The following is a 19762-nucleotide window of genomic DNA, read 5'->3' on the forward strand; positions in this document are numbered from 1 at the left end:
CTTTCAGGTGCACTTTGCACTTGTAGTTTGCACTTGAGTGCAAAGTGGATTTCCCATTCGTAAATAGCCCCCACGTGTATATGAACCCTTAGTGTAGTGTCGGTGCTTTGGTTTGATAAGATTTTGGTGTCTTTGGTTTAGTTTAAAGATGTGGCTTGATGTAGTGTCAGTGCTGTGACATGGTGTGCTGTTGGGTTTGATGTTGCAATTTGGGGTCGTATTGCTGTTTTGTTAGATGTTGTCGAGTTCTGTGTAGTTTTTAATTTGTTGTTGTGATTTTGTGTTGATCTGGTGTACCATGTCAGTGTTGTGGTATAATTCCAGTGGCTTTTTTTGACCACCAATGTTTTGCTGGTGACATTTTGTAGCATTTTGAGACATTTTTAAATTTGTGGTAAGTTTAATGCAGGAGATGTTTTTGATGTGGATGTGACCAGCTTGACATAACATGTGTCCTAATGTTTTTAAAAAAAAAAAAAAAATTCTGGTCTGTAACTAGTAATATACACATGGATAGTAATCTACACAGTGGCAGCCATGTTTAATCACTATATACTCAGGATGGGGTACATGAAGAATCCATAGCTGACATCCCTGGTTCCATTTTCCTGTCAGTCACTGGCCTGGAACAAGTATGTGGATCAGTTCTGGTTTCATGACTGACATTCTAATTTGCAGGTTTGGTCCAGGTCATTAAAGTGGATGTAAAGCTGAATTTTTTTGTTTTTTTTTGTTGTCACAATGTAGAGTATAAGATTTCCTATCATCTGTGCCCAGTCTTGCCACAGAGTTAATCCAGCTCTGAGCAATCCTCTTCTTTTTTCAGTGAGATAAACGGACAAACAGGAGAAAACTTTTGTCCGTTCTTCCCTTGTTCCCAGGTTATTTACATATCTCATGCACTAGCCTGAGACAGGCATTATTTAATTCCCACCCCCACTCCTTTTCTGAAGTCATGTGGTTACTCTTCTGGATTTTGACTGGATGCTGGTGATCATAGCAGAATTTAGTGTAAGAAATACACAGGACAAAATGCATGTTGACAAGGGGATTGTAGAGGAGGGCGGGGATTCTGACATCACAACTCCACCCACCGAGCTCCAGTCAACAGATCCACCCACAGAATCTGCAGTTTTTCAGTTCTGATAACAGACAGAGGGGAGACATTTGACAGGTAAGGATACATGCAGGAGGCATGTACCGTATTTATCGGCGTATAACACGCACCCTAACTTTAAGAGGGAAGTTTTGGGAAAAAAACATTCCAAAGCCCCCTGCGTATAACACGCAGGCACAGTTTACCCTCTATTTTCAGGGTAAAAAAGTGAGTGTTATACGCCAATAAATACAGTATATCCTTATAGATCAGCACTATGGCAGTAGTTTAGAAGAGATGACTTTAACTCGGAAAGTATTGCAGCCAGAGACAGCCAGAAAATTTGCATTTTCAAAGACAGTCCTAATATTTCTTTCAGGGTCAGTTTCCTTTAAAAATAAGCAGAAGCTTGGAGGATGGCGTTGCCTTTTCATGCTGACCTTCTGGTTTCCATCCTTTGAGTAGCTGACCTTGCACAAGTGTGCAAATGAGGACTTCTAGTTCCAGGCCACTGACCTGAAATGTCAAAGCCATTGCAACACCTTCATAGCCAGGTAGTTAACAGTTTTTTGAAGGAGCCAGGACAGTCCAAAAATGTTTGACTTGATGGTCCTTTTTTTTTTTTTTTACAATTTCAAACTCCAAGATAAAGAATGCCTCGATGAGAAGGGGTTAACCAAAATCCTCAGTTTTGTAGTATGGCGCTCTCCATAAAACCTGATCCCTCCACTGCGTACTCACAAAACCCGCTATTATTCTCCCAAACACTTTATTTAGTCACTTTTCTCCAGCAACACTTTCCCTTTTCTATGTTAAGTGGCTAGAAAATAATATTAATGAGTATTATTACAGTATTGTTAAGCGTACCCGGTGATTTGTGGGATAAATAGAGAATATTAGTTCAGGGTTAGCTTGCCATAAAAGAGGTCAGAGCAGCAGGAGTAAAGTGTAGTGTGACATGTTGTGGAGTGCCTACATAAGCGGCTTCAATGCCTTCATTTATATTTCGATATTATTCATTTCGAGAGAGCGGCTTACAATTCACACTCTTTCCGCTAAATACTGAACCTCTCTGAGCTTCTGAAACCAGCTTTCAGGGGCGACGGAGGCCGACAAGGCTGGTGACTATCGAAACATTTTGGCTTAGCTATTTTTGTGGCACGTAGTTGGTGATGAGCAATTTTTTGTTGTTGTTTGGGCGGGTGGGGGGGCTTTTTCTCCAGACTGGAAGCTATGATTGCACTTTTTTCATCTTTTTTTTTATTATTCAAAATGTGAACAAAACCCATCTAGTAACTTAAAAGTTTTTTTCTCCTGATAGACTATGTTTTATTTTTGTCTTTAAACAGCACTCTGTTATCCTGTGTCCTTGCACACCTAGGCATTTACAGATGTATTGGGGCATCAAAAGAGAAGCATTGGTGCGCCCGATGCACCTGAACATGTGTAAATGTCTAAATGCTAGGTGCGTTTAGCAGTTAAGCATTCATTTATTTCAACGTCCACAATAAATTAATATTTTGGCCAATGAGATTAAATGGCCAAACATTTGCATCTAAACGCATTTTGAGATGACAAACGGTGCTTTATGCGCATTTTTAACACTTATTTTCAAATGTCAGGAGAAAGGTCGGGAGAACCTAATATACATGAGGCCTAACGGCCTGTACACGCGATGCAAATATCGGATGGAAACAATTGTCCGAGGAAGAATCGATTTTCAGATCGTGTGTACGCTACTTTCGAGAGACGATCACGACAGTTCATCCAATATTATTCGATCAGGCAAGTAAGAAGTTCTAAAAAGTTAGGCGGCAGCTGTGAACTTTTTAAGTCTTTTTACTCCTGGGATTTGCCAATGCTTCATCTCCTTGACCTTAGAAATACAGCTGAAGCCTCCTTAAGAAGGCATCCTCAAGAACATGGACAAGAACAAGAACATGGAAGTTAGTGTTACATAGTTAGTTAGGTTGAAAAAAGACACAAGTCCATCTATTCAACCATAAAAGAAAAAAAATTTGTGCAATACAATATACCCAATTCTATACCCACAGTTGATCCAGAGGAAGGCAAAAAAAACCCAGCAGAGCATGATCCAATTTACTACAGCAGGGGAAAAAAATCCTTCCTAATTCCCCGAGAGGCAATCGGATTTTCCCTGGATCAACTGTACCTATAAATATCAGTACCCAGTTATATTGCGTACATTTAGGAAAGAATCCAGGCCTTTCTTAAAGCAATCTACTGAGCTGGTCAGAACCACCTCTGGAGGGAGTCTATTCGACATTTTCACAGCTCTTAGTGTGAAGAAACCTTTCCGTATTTGGAGATGAAATCTCTTTTACTCTAGACGTAAAAAGTGCCCCCTTGTCTTTTGTGTTGACCATAAAGTGAATACTCAACACCAAGTTCACTATATGGACTCCTTATATATTTGTACATGTTGATCATATCCTCCCTTATTCTCCTCTTCTCATGAGAGAATAAATTCAGTGTCTCCTAATCTTTCCTCATAGCTGAGCTCCTCCATGCTTCTTATCAGTTTGGTTGCCCTTCTCTGCCCTTTCTCCAGTTCCCTGATATCCTTTTTGAGAACTGGTGCCCACAACTGAACTGTTTCAGATGTATTCACCTGTTTTGGTTGAAGTTCAGTGTTATTTACTTTAATTAACAAAACAAAATGTCACAGCTGCAATTTTGTCTATCGGTGCTGAGAATTAAGGAATATGTTACCCCACCAATTCATATTCCTGATATGTGCCTCCTGTACAATGTACGTGTATGAAAGAGTATACTGTCCTCTCTGTATTGCTTCCTTTGTGTGAAATCCCTGGTGTTCCTGCCAGTCACTCTGCTTTTCTATTAAAAACTGACCGCGCTAGGCTTGAGAGCACAGTGTGGTCAGTTTTCTGTCTGTGCTGGGAATTTAGCCTGTTCTCCAATGATCAGGCTTGCCCTGACATGACCCCCTTTCCCCTGCACAGCCATTCAATGGAAAAACCAGTGTGCTGCTGCTTTTCCTTCTCCCCTAACTTTGTAAGCTCTTTATGTAGCTGTAAACAGAGGGTGATGTGATCACTTAAAAAAAAAAAAAAAAAAAAAAGTATGTATAATGTTTTTTTTTTTTTAGATATATATATATATATATATATATATATCTATACACATGTTCTTATCCCTCATTTAATCTCACTGCTTTTCCATCTCTTCCAACAAAGAGCATTGTTGTACCAGATTTTTGCCAGAATTTGTTGCACCTTGTAATGGTCAATTACAATTTCCATGTCACCACCTGTATGGTGGATTTTTAATTTTGGTCTTAATAAATGAAGACGTGCGGGAATTTGAGATATATGCAAGATTGTTTTTTTTTTTTTTATTATTATTTTTTTTTTTATGGCGTTGCCAGAACAAGCCCTTGTTTTAAAATGGCATACACACATGGCTGGAATACTTGAGAATTTTAAAGGTATTTCTGAGGAATGATTTTTTTTTTTTTCCAACCAAATTAGAAGTATGGAAAAGCGGTAGCAAAGTGCAAACAGCGCACAAAAGTACATTTGCTAATTTTGTACCCCATTTTTTTCACCAAGATTACGGACTAAAGTAAATGGAATGTTTTTAAGAACATACTGTAAGTCGTAAGTTGGTTATAGATGGATAGAATTCTTAGGAAAAGTCTTCGACATTCGAATGTTGTTTGAAAGATTGTGTTAACTTTTAAAAATGTGATTTTTGGATCGAATGGATCCTACAGAACCAAAACCACATACGTTATTCGCAGTATGTTTGTTCAATAACATTTTCACAACCGGCTCCTTAGAATTTTCTTGTCATTGTGGTTGCAAACTAATGTTGATTTGATCCAAAGTTAGAAAAACTAGCAAACTTTCTTAGGCCTGATTCACTCCTATACGTTTTTAGTGCTTTTTGCATTTTGCAGATTTGCACTACAGTCCATTTAACATGGTTTCTATAGAGCAAATCTGCAAAAGGCACTAAAAATGCATAGGTGTGAATCGGGCCTTAGAACCTTCTTTTCCCAAGAATTTTCCTTCAAAATTCTACCCATCTATGGCCAGCTTAAAAATCTGCAGTTTGGTCTCCTGTATTCCTGTACAGCGTTTTCACTAAGCTGATTTATAAGGACACCCCTCCTATATAAAAGTGGTTGTTAAGCCACTATAGCATCCCCTCTGTCAGATAAAAAGCTGTATCCTAGTGCCTGTGAAAAAAAAGGGGGGGGACAGGAGACACAGGGAGAGCTACAGATAGCAGCATATGATGAAGACACGTATTCTGACCATGGTGTCAGGGCTGAGCAGCCCTGATATATTGTGTACAGGGGGAGGGTAGAAACTGGCAGGATCAGCCAGGTTTTTTAGGTGATACAGGGGGGCAAATTGCACAGCACAAGCACTACTGTTGTTCATGCTTTAGGGGAACATGATCCATTATTTTTATAAATTATAATAATAAAAATAAAATATATTCTAAAAAATAAAGATTTGGGGGGGTTCAAAAACGCTTTAAAATAACTTTTACCGTCCACCCCCCCTCCCCCCACACAATTTTTTTTATTTTTAGCCTTATCTACCAGGTGGCGAGTTCAGCTAAGTTTTAATACTCACCAACCCACCCAGTGGATCCAGCTCTGTCCAGCTGAGAGCTCCTGCTCTTCTGGCAGCGCTCTGTCCCGCTCCACCGTGCTTCTCTGTGATGTCATCGCTAGGTTTCTGGCTGTTCTGGGTTCAGTCGGAATACCTCCCGATGACACGCTGACGAGGTCAGACATTGTATTAAAAAGAGATAAACAAATGGATAAAATGACATATTCCTGCAGTGGATGGGAGGAGTGGTGGAGAGGCAGGATTGTGCTTGGGAGGCTGAATGTCCCCTTTAATATACTAAATGTCGTTGCATAAAGTACATTTTAGTTTTTTAGGCTCCTAAATATGACTTGTAAATCGTAAACTATTTATTTTTGTAATTTTTTTTTTGTACTTGTAGGCTGTTTCTTTAGCTGATAAATCTAGGGTGGCTGTATAAGTCTTTAATTGTCAAGAATTTAAAGTGATAATAAAGTCAAGTTTTTATACTTGCCGTGCATCCGGAAAGTATTCACAGCACTTCACTTTTTCCACATTTTGTTATGCAACAGCCTTATTCCAAAATTGATTAAATAAACTTTTTTCCTCAAAATTCTAAAAACAATACCTCATAATTACAATGTGAAAGATGTTTGTTTAAAATGTTTGCAAATTCATTAAAAATAAAAAACGAGAAAATCACAAGTACATAAGTATTCACAGCCATTGCCATGAAACTCAAAAATTGAGCTCAGATGCATCCTGTTTTCACTGATCATCCTTGAGATGTTTCTACAACTTGATTGGAGTCCACCAGTGGTAAATTCAGTTGATTGGACATGATTTGGAAAGACACGCACCTGTCTATATAAACTCTCACAGTTAACAGTGCATGTCAGAGCACAAACCAAACCATGAAGTCCACGGAATTGTCTGTAGACCTCTGAGACAGGATTGTATTGAGCCACAGATCTGCGGAAGGGTACAGAAAAATGTCTGCAGCTTTGAATGTCCCAATGAGCACAGTGGCCTCCATCATCATCAGAAGTTTGGAAACACTAGAACTCTTCCTCGAGTGGGCCGCTTTGCCAAACTGAGCGATCGGGGAAGAAGAGCCCTAGCCAGGCAAGTGACCAAGAACAACCATCTCTGCAGCACACCACTAATCAGGCCTGTATGATAGAGTAAAAGGCACGTGACAGCCCGCCTGGAGTTTGCCAAAAGGCACCTGAAATACTTTGACCATGAGAAGCAAAATTCTCTAGTCTGATGAAAAAACTTTTAGGCCTGAATGGCAAGCGCCATGTCTTGAGGAAACCGTAGGGCGTAGGTTCTTCCAACAGGACAACGACCCTATGCATACAGCCAAGATAACAGTGGAGTGGCTAAAGAACAACTCTGTGAATGTCCTTGAGTTGCCCAGACTTAAACCCGATTGAACATCTCTAGAAAGATCTGAAAATGGCTGTGCACCAACGCTCCCAATCCAACCTGATGGATCTTAAGAGGTCCTGTAAAGAAGAATGGGAGAAACTACCCAAAAATATTTGTGCCAAGCTTGTAGCATCGTACTCAAAAGACTTGAAGGTGCTTCAACAAAGTATTGAGCAAAGGTTGTGATGTACTTATGTACATGTGATTTTTTTTTTATAAATTTGCAAAGATTTTAAACAAAAAATGTTCACGTTGTCATTATGGGGTATTGTTTTGTAGAATTGTGAGAAAAATAATGAATTTAATCAATTTTGAAATAAGGCTGTAACATAGAAAAATAGAAAGTGAAGCGCTGTGAATACACTGGTTGGTGATTGTCCATAGACAACATGGTCGTTAACCATGATAATCATTTTATGCTGTGGACGTTTTTACAGTGTTGCAGCAATCCTTTGTATCTCGCAACAGCTCACAGAACATTTGTTCAGGGGCCGTTCTGGGCTGCTTAACATGAATAATGACCGTTTGGGGTCAGTTTATCAGTTGCTGGGTCTCTGTAGTCTTGGTGCTCTCTGCTCCGCTTGTACAGGACATTGAGAAATCGCTGTAAATATTTTACAGCCCTCAAAGCAAAACTGCCTCCTCCAGGCTCCTTGTTTCCTCAAATGACGCTTTTATCTCTAAATTCCGTTTGTCCAGATCATGTTAAGTCTGCAGACTGAGCTGAACTCCGAGCATCTGTCCATCCTTAGAATTAAGACCGTCATTCTTCAGCCTTCTACAGTTTCTATGTGGAAGTAGATCAGCGATATATTTAATAATTTCAGATCAAGTGATGGGCACATCCTTCCTTTTTTTTTTTTCCCTGACCTTAGAAAGATCAATAAAAATTACTGGAAATTTTCCCTGTGATCGAGACCCAAACTTTCTCTATCGTGGGCAAAAGAATGAAGGATTCAAGACATCAGGGATGTGTAATTCTTGGACAAGACTTATCGAGAGTCCTGCCCAGGATGCTGTTTTATGTCCGGCTGAGGGCTGTTTGAATCATAAGATGTTAGAATGAAGATCTATGAAAGATTGTAAAATTCCTTATAACCGTTCGTGGTGCTTTCAGGAACGCTATTATGTCTCTGTAGCCTAATTTTATAGCTCTCATACCTGTACTTCTATCCAGGAAAGCTAGTTCAGTCCTTTCTAATGCTTCCTGTAAGGCCATAAGTACTTGGTGGTGCCGCACCAGGCTGAGGTGTAGAGCCCCACTGGCACTCAGGATAGTAGGAATGCAAGCATAAGAAAAACGAATCTAGTAAAAAAAAAAATACATTTTAGCTTTAAACCATTGCTCGCCATAGCTGATCCTAGTATGGATGAATACAGGTGAAAGCCCCAGTCAAGGCCGCTCCTTGGGCCATTTTTTGCCCACCCACCGGGGCCCAATCAACCACTATCATTAAGCCCTGGTGGGTGGGGTGAAACATTAAAAAATTGCCAATCACTGCCCATTTTGGAACCTTATCTAGTGCATTTAGAAGTGCAGGAGCATGGTTAGCCAAACTGGTTCCAGATCTTAAAGTGGAAATAAATTAAAAGAGACGAGCATCTACAAGTATGTTGGGCTGGCCTTAAAAAATATTCAGCTTTTTTTCTTTTTACATTTGCACCTGCATACTACATGATCCAGGATTACTTTTTGCGCCACTTGTAAGCAGAGACAGTTGTGGAGTTGTTTTGTTGGAGACCTGTAGTTTAAAACTGCCTGTTGCATTGTTACGCAGAGATTTCCCAGTTGTCAGTCGTCTCGCTTGTGAAAACTATAGAGTCATGGCTGGCTCAAGGCTAACCAAAAAAAGGCCTTGACTGATGCTGGGACTTGTAGTTCTCCAGTAGATGGGGAGTTGTAAGTTAATCACCCTTGCTGTAGAACTTTCACCATAACTAGTGGAATGAAGATGTAGGAACAATGTGACATTGTGATTTTCTGTCTGGCAGTTGTAGACGGAGAGTTGTCTGGTCACCACATGCGGGGGAACTCATGGTAAACGGTTTGCCCAGCGGTGGTATCTTGTGGCCTCTTGACTCAGTGCTGATATTTAGTGTGGCCCCAGAGGACGGTTTTATGGCGCTTTAACAACCTTTTCATGAACACGGTCGTCGCTGTAATTGGAAACTTGTGTAACAGTGCAGGTTGCCTAACTTTCATGATTTATGCTGCTGTTTTCCAACACTGCGACATGATTACGCATCTGCTTGCCATGCTGCGCCATCTAAGCATGTTTTCCTATGGGGAGAACTCTTCCAGCCACTCTCCTTTGGTGACTGAACTTACTATTTTCACTTTTATCATCTCCATATTTCACCGTTTGAATCTTCTACATTTGTATGAACTTCTTAAAAGAAGGTACAGTGTGGAGCTGTAGCAAAGGCAGCTTATTCAGAGAAGCTGGCTAAAATGATGAGCAAATAAACTTTGCTAGCCCATCTTTCCTGTGGGGAGCGGCTGTAATGATTTTGGGATGGTTCAAGCACGTTGCATTTATTGTAAGATATAATGAAATCGTTAGAATAGTTAGGGTCTCTGTGCAGTCAAACCTCTCCTGATCTGTACTTGTAGGCACTTCCCAGAGCGACCATCACCACCTCAGCTTCACCTCCTCCTCAGATGAGGCATTAGATTCTAATAGGAGTACACAACCTAGATCTCACGCATGTGCAGTTTTGCAGTATGGGTTCGCACTCCTATGAGATTCTAATGCTGCTTCTGATCTCGCATGAGGCAGAACGCGGGCGTAATGCAAGCGTCTGTAAGTACAGATCAAGCCTCACTTGCTCGCTCGCCCTCCCCTCCTGCTGTGTGGCCCGGTTGCTAACAGGCCACGGACTGGTACCAGTCTGTGGCCCGGGAGTTGGGCACCTCCTGAAATAGAGTGAAATGGAGCAGATGTTGGTTTCTTCATTTGTTGAAATATGCTGAATGTGATCAGATTGCCCAGGGCAGCTTTATAAATATAATAATGGTTAGAAACCATATTTTCTGTGAATGAAAATGGCAGATTATCAATTTCAAACTTAACAATTTGACTTCTCTTTCTACAAAATGATTTCCCTTAAAGTAGAACTATGGGCAAAACTTTTTTTTTTTTTTTGATAGAGCAAGGGAACGCTATAACCCCTGTCAATATTTTTTTTTTTTTTTTTTTTTTTTGCCATCTGTGTCCTATCGCCAAACAGGAAGTTAGAGGAAATCCCTGTAATTTAAGGGAATCCTTTGGGGACCCACAGGTCACCAGAACTAGTGTCCCCATGGGAAGATTTCCCCTTTATGACTTTTTATTGGGGCCAACCCAAAACTTGGAATTTTCTTTTACTCTTCACTTTCAATAATGATGGTAAATATCTCTAAAAGGGAGGCACATCTCCCTAATAGCAATAAAAGCTTGACAGCTGTTCTAATCCCTCTCTACTCCAAAAAACAAAAACAAAATAAATTGCTCTTAGTTATACTTTAAAGCAGAGTTCCACCCAAAGGTGGAACCTCCACTTATCTTCCAGTGCCACATTTGGCACCTTTTCAGGGGGGAGGGGGCAACAGGTACCCATTTTTAACAGGTATCCTTCGCACTTCCGGGAGACTGCACCGCGGAACCGTCCCTCGGAAGTTCAGCCCCCCTCCTCCTCCTCCTTCCTCCACAGCTGGGCCAGTTAAAAAGTGCAGCATGCCGCAGGGAATCGGCTGTGTTGCTGGCAACTACAGACCACCAAGGCTCTGAGGAAAGGTATACGCCCCTGAAACGCGTCAGCCATACCACCGGTCAGATACTACTTGATCCATGTTGTCACGTGTTCTTCTGGCGTTGCTGCGTACCAGTTGTACTGTTTGTCAAAGCGCGTTTTACAACTCATTTTGTGAGTATAACCATTGTTTTAATATATGTAATAAAACCTTTTTATACGGCATCACACTAGGTAGGTGCGCCCTCCTTTCTTTTCTCTTTTTTAGCTTTATGAATTCCGATGATTCTGAGGAGGGCTGTAAGACCTTTGAATCTACCCTGTAATTGGACCATGTTACCCTATAGCAGGAAATACCAGAGCGCAGGAGAATTTTCTGTTTGCGAGAGAATGGTGTCCCCGTCCTTTTGCTGCAAATGGTGGGCACAAGTGGCTGCGTATGGCGGGCACAAGTGGCTGTGTATGATGGGCACAATTGCTGCGTATGATGGGCACAAAAGGCTGCAAATAGTGGGCACACTGGCTGCGTATGACGGGCACAAGTGGCTGCATATAGTGGGCACACTGGCTGCGTATGACGGGCACAAGTGGATGCAAATAGTGGAAGGAATGGTGCCCTATTGGTGTCAGTGGAAGGAATGGTTCCCTATTGGTGTCAGTGGAAGGAATGGTGCCCTATTGGTGTCAGTGGAAGGAATGGTGCCCTATTGATGTCAGTGGAAGGAATGGTGCCCTATTGGTGTCAGTGGAAGGAATGGTGCCCTATTGGTGTCAGTGGAAGGAATGGTGCCCTGTTGGTGTCAGTGGAAGGAATGGTGCCCTGTTGGTGTCAGTGGAATGAATGATGCCTCATTGTTGGTGTCAGTAAAAGGAATGGTTCCTTGCAATTGGTGTCAGTGGAAGGAATGGTTCCTTGCCATTGGTGTCAGTGGAAGGAATGGTTCCTTGCCATTGGTGTCAGTGGAAGGAACGGTTCCTTGCCATTGGTGTCAGTGGAAGGAACGGTTCCTTGCCATTGGTGTCAGTGGGAAGAACTGTGCCTCCGTTCAGTGGAAGTACGCGTGCCCCAAGGGTCAGATAAATGCAAGTAAAGGGCCGAATCCAACCTGTGGGGTTCAATTTGGAGACCACTGCTTTAGTGCGTTGGGCTGTCATCTAAAATGAATGTTACTTGTGTTACCGCAATGCTGGAAGTATAGTTTGGCCCTAAATCGTCTGCTGCCCACAATTCCCCTTCCTCAGGGCTGGAGGTGTAGTTGACTCAGATTAAAATGTTGGCGCTTTTCTGGCACAGCGTGCCGTAATTTTGGTGGATGTGATGACAATGTAGTTTGCACTTTGACCCCCCAGAACTTATTGTTTTCCACTCGATAATCTCAACGGTTGTATCTCTGAAGCACTTTGATCCCTTCTCCGTCATCTGCCCCTTTGTCGCCTAATCGCACCCGGTGGGTCATTTGCTGCTTGTTGGTGCTCTGACAGGAAATGGATCTTATCAGTTTTCTAGCTGTGCAAATGCCTTAAATTCCAGGGAATTATCCCAGCCGCTTAGCTTGTGCTGTCCATACCAGAGTCCAAAGTCTTTTCTTTCTCTGTTGTTTATTAATTTTTACCACCTGCATTTCATATTTCAAAGTAATTAGTACTTTTATGGCTGTTATTAGAAGGATTGTATGGTTAGATATTTATGTGAATGTGAGCCGCTTAATGTAAATATTCTTATCGCATGTTAGGAGTTTATTAAATGATTTGTTTCTATCTATAGCGTGTGTGTGTGTGTGTGTGTGTGTATTGGCGAATCAGTAGTAGGAGCAATGCCAGCCTCAGCTGTGGTTTAGGGCTTGATAGCCCACTTTTATTAAACAATTCAGAGTTAAACATCCAAAATACCTTGCCACCTTGCTCCCTCTTTAGCAGTGCCGCTACGAAGGCCCCAAACTTTGACTTCTGGTCCCGCAGAACACCTTGCATAGTACCTCCGTGTTCCCAGTTGCAGCACTCTTCCAGACGTTTTATTTGCTGCACCTTACTGCCTGGGCCCACTCCCGGGCTTCATGGTAGGGTTTTTCACCCCAGGCTTTGTGATTTCTTCTCATTCGCTCACATCTCTGGACTTGGCTAGTCATCCGGGCTCTCCCAGTCTGGCAGACTTGCTTCGCCTCCTCGACTCAGTCCAAAGATATAGGAATCTCTCCTCCAGCGTGGAGCGCTGTCTTATATGTGGAGAACACCTATGGCCTAACAGGAGCTCTTAACTATGTCCAGTAAGAGCTGTGCACACCTGCACCCACATCCTCCTGGTCTCCTGCAAGACCTGGATCCTGGTTTGGAGATTTTTTTTTCCCCTAAAGCTCTTTGAAATCTCCAAATTCTGGAACCCAATTCAAAATACAATAATAACAAAAAAGTTTTCTCCATTCACAATTGATATTCTGGAGCCCTAAACTCTTGAATACGTATGAACCCTGTGTCCCTTTTCCCTACTTTTACACAGTGGCAGGGCCTCACACTCTAATAAAAAAAAAAAATACCGTTCTTCTGCTGGATCCTGAGGTTACACTATGTAGCAGCACCGCACATGGAGGGCATGTATGAGATTTGGATGAGGAATTATGGGTAAAATGTATATGGCACAAAAAAGCACTTGTGGGTTTACCTAATCATTTTTGTAGAATTCTCCTTTTAAGGGGGTGTGGCAAGGGGTGTGTCCTATGCCCTACGTACCTTTTTGCCAATAGGTGTCCCTCATTCCCATCTCAAAAAGTTGGGAGGTATGCCTTTGGGATGAATTAGAGCGGAGACGGAGCCAGACCACCTCGTCCAACATCAGTGCCTGACCTCACAAATGTGCTTCTGGAATGGTCAAACCTTGTGGCTAGATATAGATATATATATTGATATATATAGATATATATATAATCTTGGATGAATATACAGTAGTTCATACCTGTCATAAATTATATTTATTTCACATTTTTATGAATCTGGACACTTTTGATAAATTCCCACAATTTGCGCTGTGGCTGCTCACCGTATGGTAACTTTTAGCCTTGTTTTTGGAGGGGGGTGGGTGCCTTATGTCCCTTGTATGCAAAGTTCATCTGCGCTGGGGGGGGGGGGTCCACTTTGTATTTACTTGTTCTGAAGTAGCAGGAATGTCGCAGGGAGGTGTAAGATTGCATGTGAGCTATGCCTGTGTCAGAGACGGCAATACTAAATTAAAGGGAACCTGTCCCAATAGGAATACGGATCGGCCTGATCCTGTCAGGTGTGACTGATAAAGAGGGTCTCATTGGGGAAGGGTGTAGTTAACATCGTAAACGCAGCCCGTCACCTCTTCCTCTTTTAGCCTTGCCAGCTGAGCTAACACTCGCCGTACCTTCTCTTGCCTGCCCAGTCTTTAGTCACGTCCAGGTTTGTACAGCTGTCCTTTCTGGGAAAATAACACCTTGGATGTGGACAAACTGTGTGTCGAAGAACAGGAATTGGTTTTGTGAGGGGTGGCAGTTCGATTAGAGAGACCCCTCCGCAGTGTGACCTGTTTGTTAAGATGGAAATTGTTTGTTTCTCCTATTGCTGTATGTTTTCAGCTGAATATCGTTTTTTTTTTGTCTAATTTTGGCAGATGTGATTACCCCCCCCCCCCCCGCAAGGATTTTGCTACTGAAAACCCAATTTACATATTTACATAAACGCAAACATAAGCCCCAGAAAAGAACAACATGTTGATAAAGTTCTGTGAAACCACAAAATCGCCCCACTTGAGTGTATCTCCATCTCCAGCTTCTCGCCATTAGGAAATGGGGATTGTGCCCATTTTACAGCGGCACAAGTTCTATATGAGAAATCCATCACGGAAGTACTAGTATAAAGGCAAAATTATTGACAAAATATTTATAGCTTTATTTATGGGTGGAACTATTTGAAATTTATTATTATTATAATTTTTTTTTTGTTCTCCTTTTATCATCTAAAGCGGTTGTGTAATACAATAGGACACATTTATTGTGGCAGCAATGCTTGCAGACCTTATTAGATTAACTGATCTAGATAGTTGTGTTTTTTTATTGCTTTTTACAGTTGTTATTGATATTGTTGATTTTTATTGGTTTGTTTGTGATCATTTAATAATGCTTTTTATAAGATTCAGCAAATGGAAACACAAACATGGCAAATTGTGTGCTGCTGGCAAAGGAGGTCAGATAATACGTGTAGATGGGGCTGCATTCCAGCACTGTGACAATGTGATTTCCAGTACAGTAGTGTCAGGTGTACACTATAAACCCCAACATTTGTGGACATCTGACCATAACAACTATAGGAATTTGGTGGACATCATGCCAATCCAAAATCAATGGGCATTAATGTGGAGTTATTAAAACTTTTGAATTTATAAAGCTTGTCTGAGTTCAGAAAAAGGGGGCGGAGAGCTGAAGTTACACTCTGAGAGCTAAATGGAGGGAAGAGACCCCCCCCCCCTTTCACACAGAAACAGAGCTGAGGCTGTCAATTGCAGGCTGTGTGCTGAAGCTTCCTTCTCTGTCACCATTTTTCTCTTGGTATCAGGAAAACTTTTCAGAAGTCATTTATGCTGATAGAGGAACGAAGAGTTGAGCCAAGTACACACTGTAGAGGGATATGCTTTGTTCATATTTCATGTCTGAGGTTTGCAATCACTTTAGGCTTTGAGATGTATCCAATAAAAAACATATTCTGAGGTGCTGTGTTCAGTGCTACATTTTAATTCTGTAGTTATTTAGGACGGATGCTGATGCACTGTCTGATTACAAATACCTAGGTGCAGCCCAAAAAATATACTCAAGAATTTTTAATTTTTTTTTTTGCATAAATGAGTTTAATAGTTAAAAGGCACATGAAGGATGATTGATTTCGGTGTAAAAACAAGACTGTTTTACTAGAAACATCCCATACATGTAAGGCTGCAATGTGATCTTTCCCTCTGTAACCTGCATTGGGTCTGTTCGCATCTCACTAGACCGTATGGCGGATTTACAGGACAGAACGACACTTACTTTACTTTAACATCTTGTTCTCCGGAAAAGGTTATTTGCTCAATGATCTATTAATCTGCTTAACCAAGACCGGGCGGATCGCTCCCCGCCATTGTCACGTTAGAAGATGTGCCTGTAATCTGTAATCCTCTTACAACGGGACATTCCACCTCCAAAAGTGACCGCCATGTCTGGCCTCATTCCCTAATGCTGCATTTTATATTCTCTGCATGTGTCACCATCTTCCAGTCCATGTGTGTTTTTTTTTTTTTTTTTTTTTTTTTTTTTTTTAAACCACCACATTTTACAGTCTGATTGAAAAAATCTTAAAATTCGATTTTTGATTGTTTGACAGTTGCAGTGTGAATGGTGGCTCCATTAGATGATGAAATTTCTGAGTAAATTGAATGAACAGTTCCCTTTTTTTATCAGATCAGCTTTCACAATGGTTTACAGATGACACCCCAACCAGTGGCCCAGGGGCCAAATGTGGCTTACGGAGAACTCTGATGTGGCCTGCGACCTCCTGCTCTGGAATGGTGGGTTGACAAGCCCAGATCACGGTTTGCTGATCTGCCATCCCAGAGCATAATTTTTGTAAATGAAGCCAGCGGTAGCGCAAGCAAGCGGATGCGCAGCAGAGCCACATAAGCTGATGCTACCTCTATAGCACTGGCTCCTGTCATAGGGGGAGTGATGCCAAATGCACTTTGCCTGGGGCCACAACAGCCGGTGATACCTGAATGGAAGACTTATTAAAGGTCAGTTTATTACTAAAATCAGAGTATATATGGGCATATCTGCTCTGCAGAGTTTACTGGGCTGTTTTCAAACTGATCGGCAGGTGAGGCGTGGTGCACTTGTGGGTTACCTGCACTGAGCCATAGGCTTCTGTTTTTTACCTGTGGGTTTGGTCCAGTTTCAGAAAGTGCACCAAACCTGCAGGATATAATAGAATTCTATGGCAAAGTGCAGCTTACCCACAGGAAAGCCACAGGTGCATCAGTGTGAAAGCAGCCTTAGGTCCCTTTCACACGATCGGTCCGACCCTCCATTCATCCCTATGGAGCGGCAGATGTAAACGGTCTTGTTCCTTCCATCTGGGCTGATCAGAGGGCCCATAGAGTAGAGTGGGCTGTGTCTGTGTCCTCTTTCCATATGCAGAGTAGACACAAGCCTGTCTATCACCCGCTTCGCATATTGTGGCCCGCGAGCGGTTACTAAGTCGCTTAAGTGGCCCTCGCTCTTCAAAAGTTTGGGCACCCCTGCCTTAAGCCAACCACCTCACTAGCCACAATATAGTGGGATTAGCAAATGGGTGACTGCTGCGGGGCCCATGGTTTCAGGAAGGACCCAAACGGAACTGGCCCTCCACTTTTTCAACTGCGATAACGCATGTAGTTTATGTAATGAATAAAAGGGTTGTATTTACGACTACCTTATATCTATTGAAGATATCCACCACAATTCTGCTACTTCCTTTTGCATTCTCCTATCCTAAAATAGATGACACTCAGCAGAGAGAATGGGACCCCTCATAATATCCAATGAAGAGCAGAGCCATCACCCAAGAGCTTAAAAAAAATGCAATTTCAGGTGGTTTATTTCTTAAACGTCTTTGAAACACTACAATATCGGTTTTGGGGGAAGTGACTCTCAAAGTGGTTGTAAACATCAGACATGAAATATGAACAAAGCAAGAGTCTCCAAACTCCTCTAAACAAAGGGCCAGTTTATTGTCCTTAAGAATTTAGGTGGGGCCGGACTGTAACCAGGATGAATGTAAATTTTCTTGGTATCCGAGTAAACATCACCACATTTGGTATGGGGGGGGGGGGGGGGGGGGGAGAGCAATGCCACATTGTTGATTTCATTGGGAGGAATATTGCCCCATCATTGGTATCAGTGGAAGGGATAGTGCCACATTGTAGGTATCAGTTGACAGAATAGTACCTTGTATCAGTGGGAGGAATAGTACCCCAAGGGTCAGGTAAAGGCAAGCAAAGGGCCGCATCTGGCCCCCGGGGGCCACAGTTTGGAGACCCCTGCTCTATAGTGTATACTTGTCTCAATTATGAGCTCTAATGCCACGTACACACGATCGGAATTTCCGACAACAAATGTTCGATGTGAGCTTTTGGTTGGATACTCTGACCATGTGTACGCTCCATCAGACATTTGCTGTCGAAATTTCCGACAACAAATGTTTAAGAGCTGATTCTCAATTTTTCCAACAACAAAAGTTCTTGTCGGAATTTTCGATCGTCTGTATACAATTCCGATGTACAAAAAATCTTACGCACGCTCAGAATCATTGAACCTAGTTTTTCTCGGTTCGTCGTAGTGTTGTACGTGACCGCGTTCTTGACGTTCGGAATTTTCGCCAACATTTGTGTGACCGTGTGTATGCAAGACAAGTTTGAGCCAACATTCCGTCGGAAAAAAAGCACGGTTTTGTTGTCAGTATGTCCGATTGTGTGTACACGGCATAAGTGTCATTTCTGTCTTCTGCTACGTTCCTCAGCTATCATCATGAATCGCTTCTGACAAGTTTTCCTCGCATCCATACAAAAATAGGGGCAGTGGAGGGACCTAGGCTGAGATAATGCCATCAGTCTGCTGCAGGCAGGAGGAAGCATTTCCTCAGTCTCTTCTCCGCAGTGATAAGACTGCAACATTTATAACCTTGTAGCAACTTGGTAGACACGACTGTGTCATCTTTGTTCGGGGAGTAGTTGGCGACCCTGGATGATGCCTAAACAAAGATTATATTGTAAACCGTTGGCACTATATAAATCTTGTATTATAATAATAATAATGGCTCCATTAATGGGTGCCTTTTTTTTTTTAAACTGCCTTAGAATGGGCAGTGGGCTGCTATGCTTCCACCGCGGAAATCTGGGATGTTTTAGGTGCTGAAGAACTACAAGTCTCATAAAGTGCTAATGCCCGCCTGAGATTTGCAGTTGCATGGCTGCTTAAACCTCAAATGCTGCCAGCGGTTAATGAAAACCTTTTGGCCTCACCAAGCTGTTTTCTTCTGCATTTCTAAGACGCTTGGCTATTGTCTTGTATGGGGAATTTTATCTCCTTATTAAATGTAATTTCTAAAACCAGGTTTGTGTGTTTTATTTTTTTGTGTCCCTCAGCTAGCCTAACCCAGATTTGGAGGCATTGTAAGAGAATAGCGCTCCCCCTGGGCTAGGCCCCTGGCGGATAATGTTTTATAGGTGAAATTTCTCATTTCAGGAGCCAAAAAGAATGTGCTATTAGTTGATTATTCCGCTAACAAACAAGCAGTGTTCTGTTGCTACCTGCCTGGTCATTGTTCCTCGCTGTGTACTCTTCGCGGTGGTATTTGGATGGATTCCTACTCGTTTCGTGCACAAAAAGCCATTGCTGTTACAATGGACTCTAACGACACAATGACGGCATTAAGGATTTATGTGGAGCTTTTTCATTATTTTCTCCGCTTTTGTTCCTTCCAGGATGTCTTCCAAGAGACCGGCCTCTCCGTATGGGGATGCAGATGGAGAGGTAGCCATGGTGACAAGCCGGCAGAAAATGGAAGACGACGAGAGTGGTGCCCTCGCAGCCTTTCACCTTCCCTTGCACGCCAGTTTCCCCAACAAGCCTCACGCCGAGGAGTTCCAGGCGGTTTCTTTGCTGACGCAAGATGCCTATGACCACAGGAGCCCCACGTACCAACACAGCGCAATGGTAGGTGGCCCATCCATTGTCCAACACCTTAATAAGACGGCCAAGTTATTTTACTGTTTCGTTATTGAGCAAAGTATTGTCATATTTTCTGACAAGCAAATAAGTAACTTCATTTGTTTTAAACCTAACTCTCGCGGTTTTGCACCATATGGCTAAAAGTTTGTGGGCACCGGACTATG

The 19762-nt window shown here is 42.1% G+C and overlaps 1 protein-coding gene across 2 annotated transcripts in view; it reads left to right on the forward strand.

The window, feature by feature from the left end:
• SOX5 (SRY-box transcription factor 5) overlaps window positions 1-19762 on the forward strand; it is a 282377-nt gene that overhangs the window by 18955 nt on the left and 243660 nt on the right. The window contains exon 3 of one of the 2 annotated variants that reach the window (XM_040345422.1): window positions 19352-19583. The exons of the other annotated variant lie outside the window; for it this stretch is intronic. Coding sequence (XP_040201356.1) covers window positions 19352-19583 — 232 coding nt within the window. The remainder of the gene's footprint in view (window positions 1-19351; window positions 19584-19762) is intronic. 2 annotated transcript variants of the gene reach the window in all.

The sequence above is a fragment of the Rana temporaria genome, chromosome 3 (assembly GCF_905171775.1).
Source record: "Rana temporaria chromosome 3, aRanTem1.1, whole genome shotgun sequence".
Classification (NCBI taxonomy): Eukaryota; Metazoa; Chordata; class Amphibia; order Anura; family Ranidae; genus Rana; species Rana temporaria.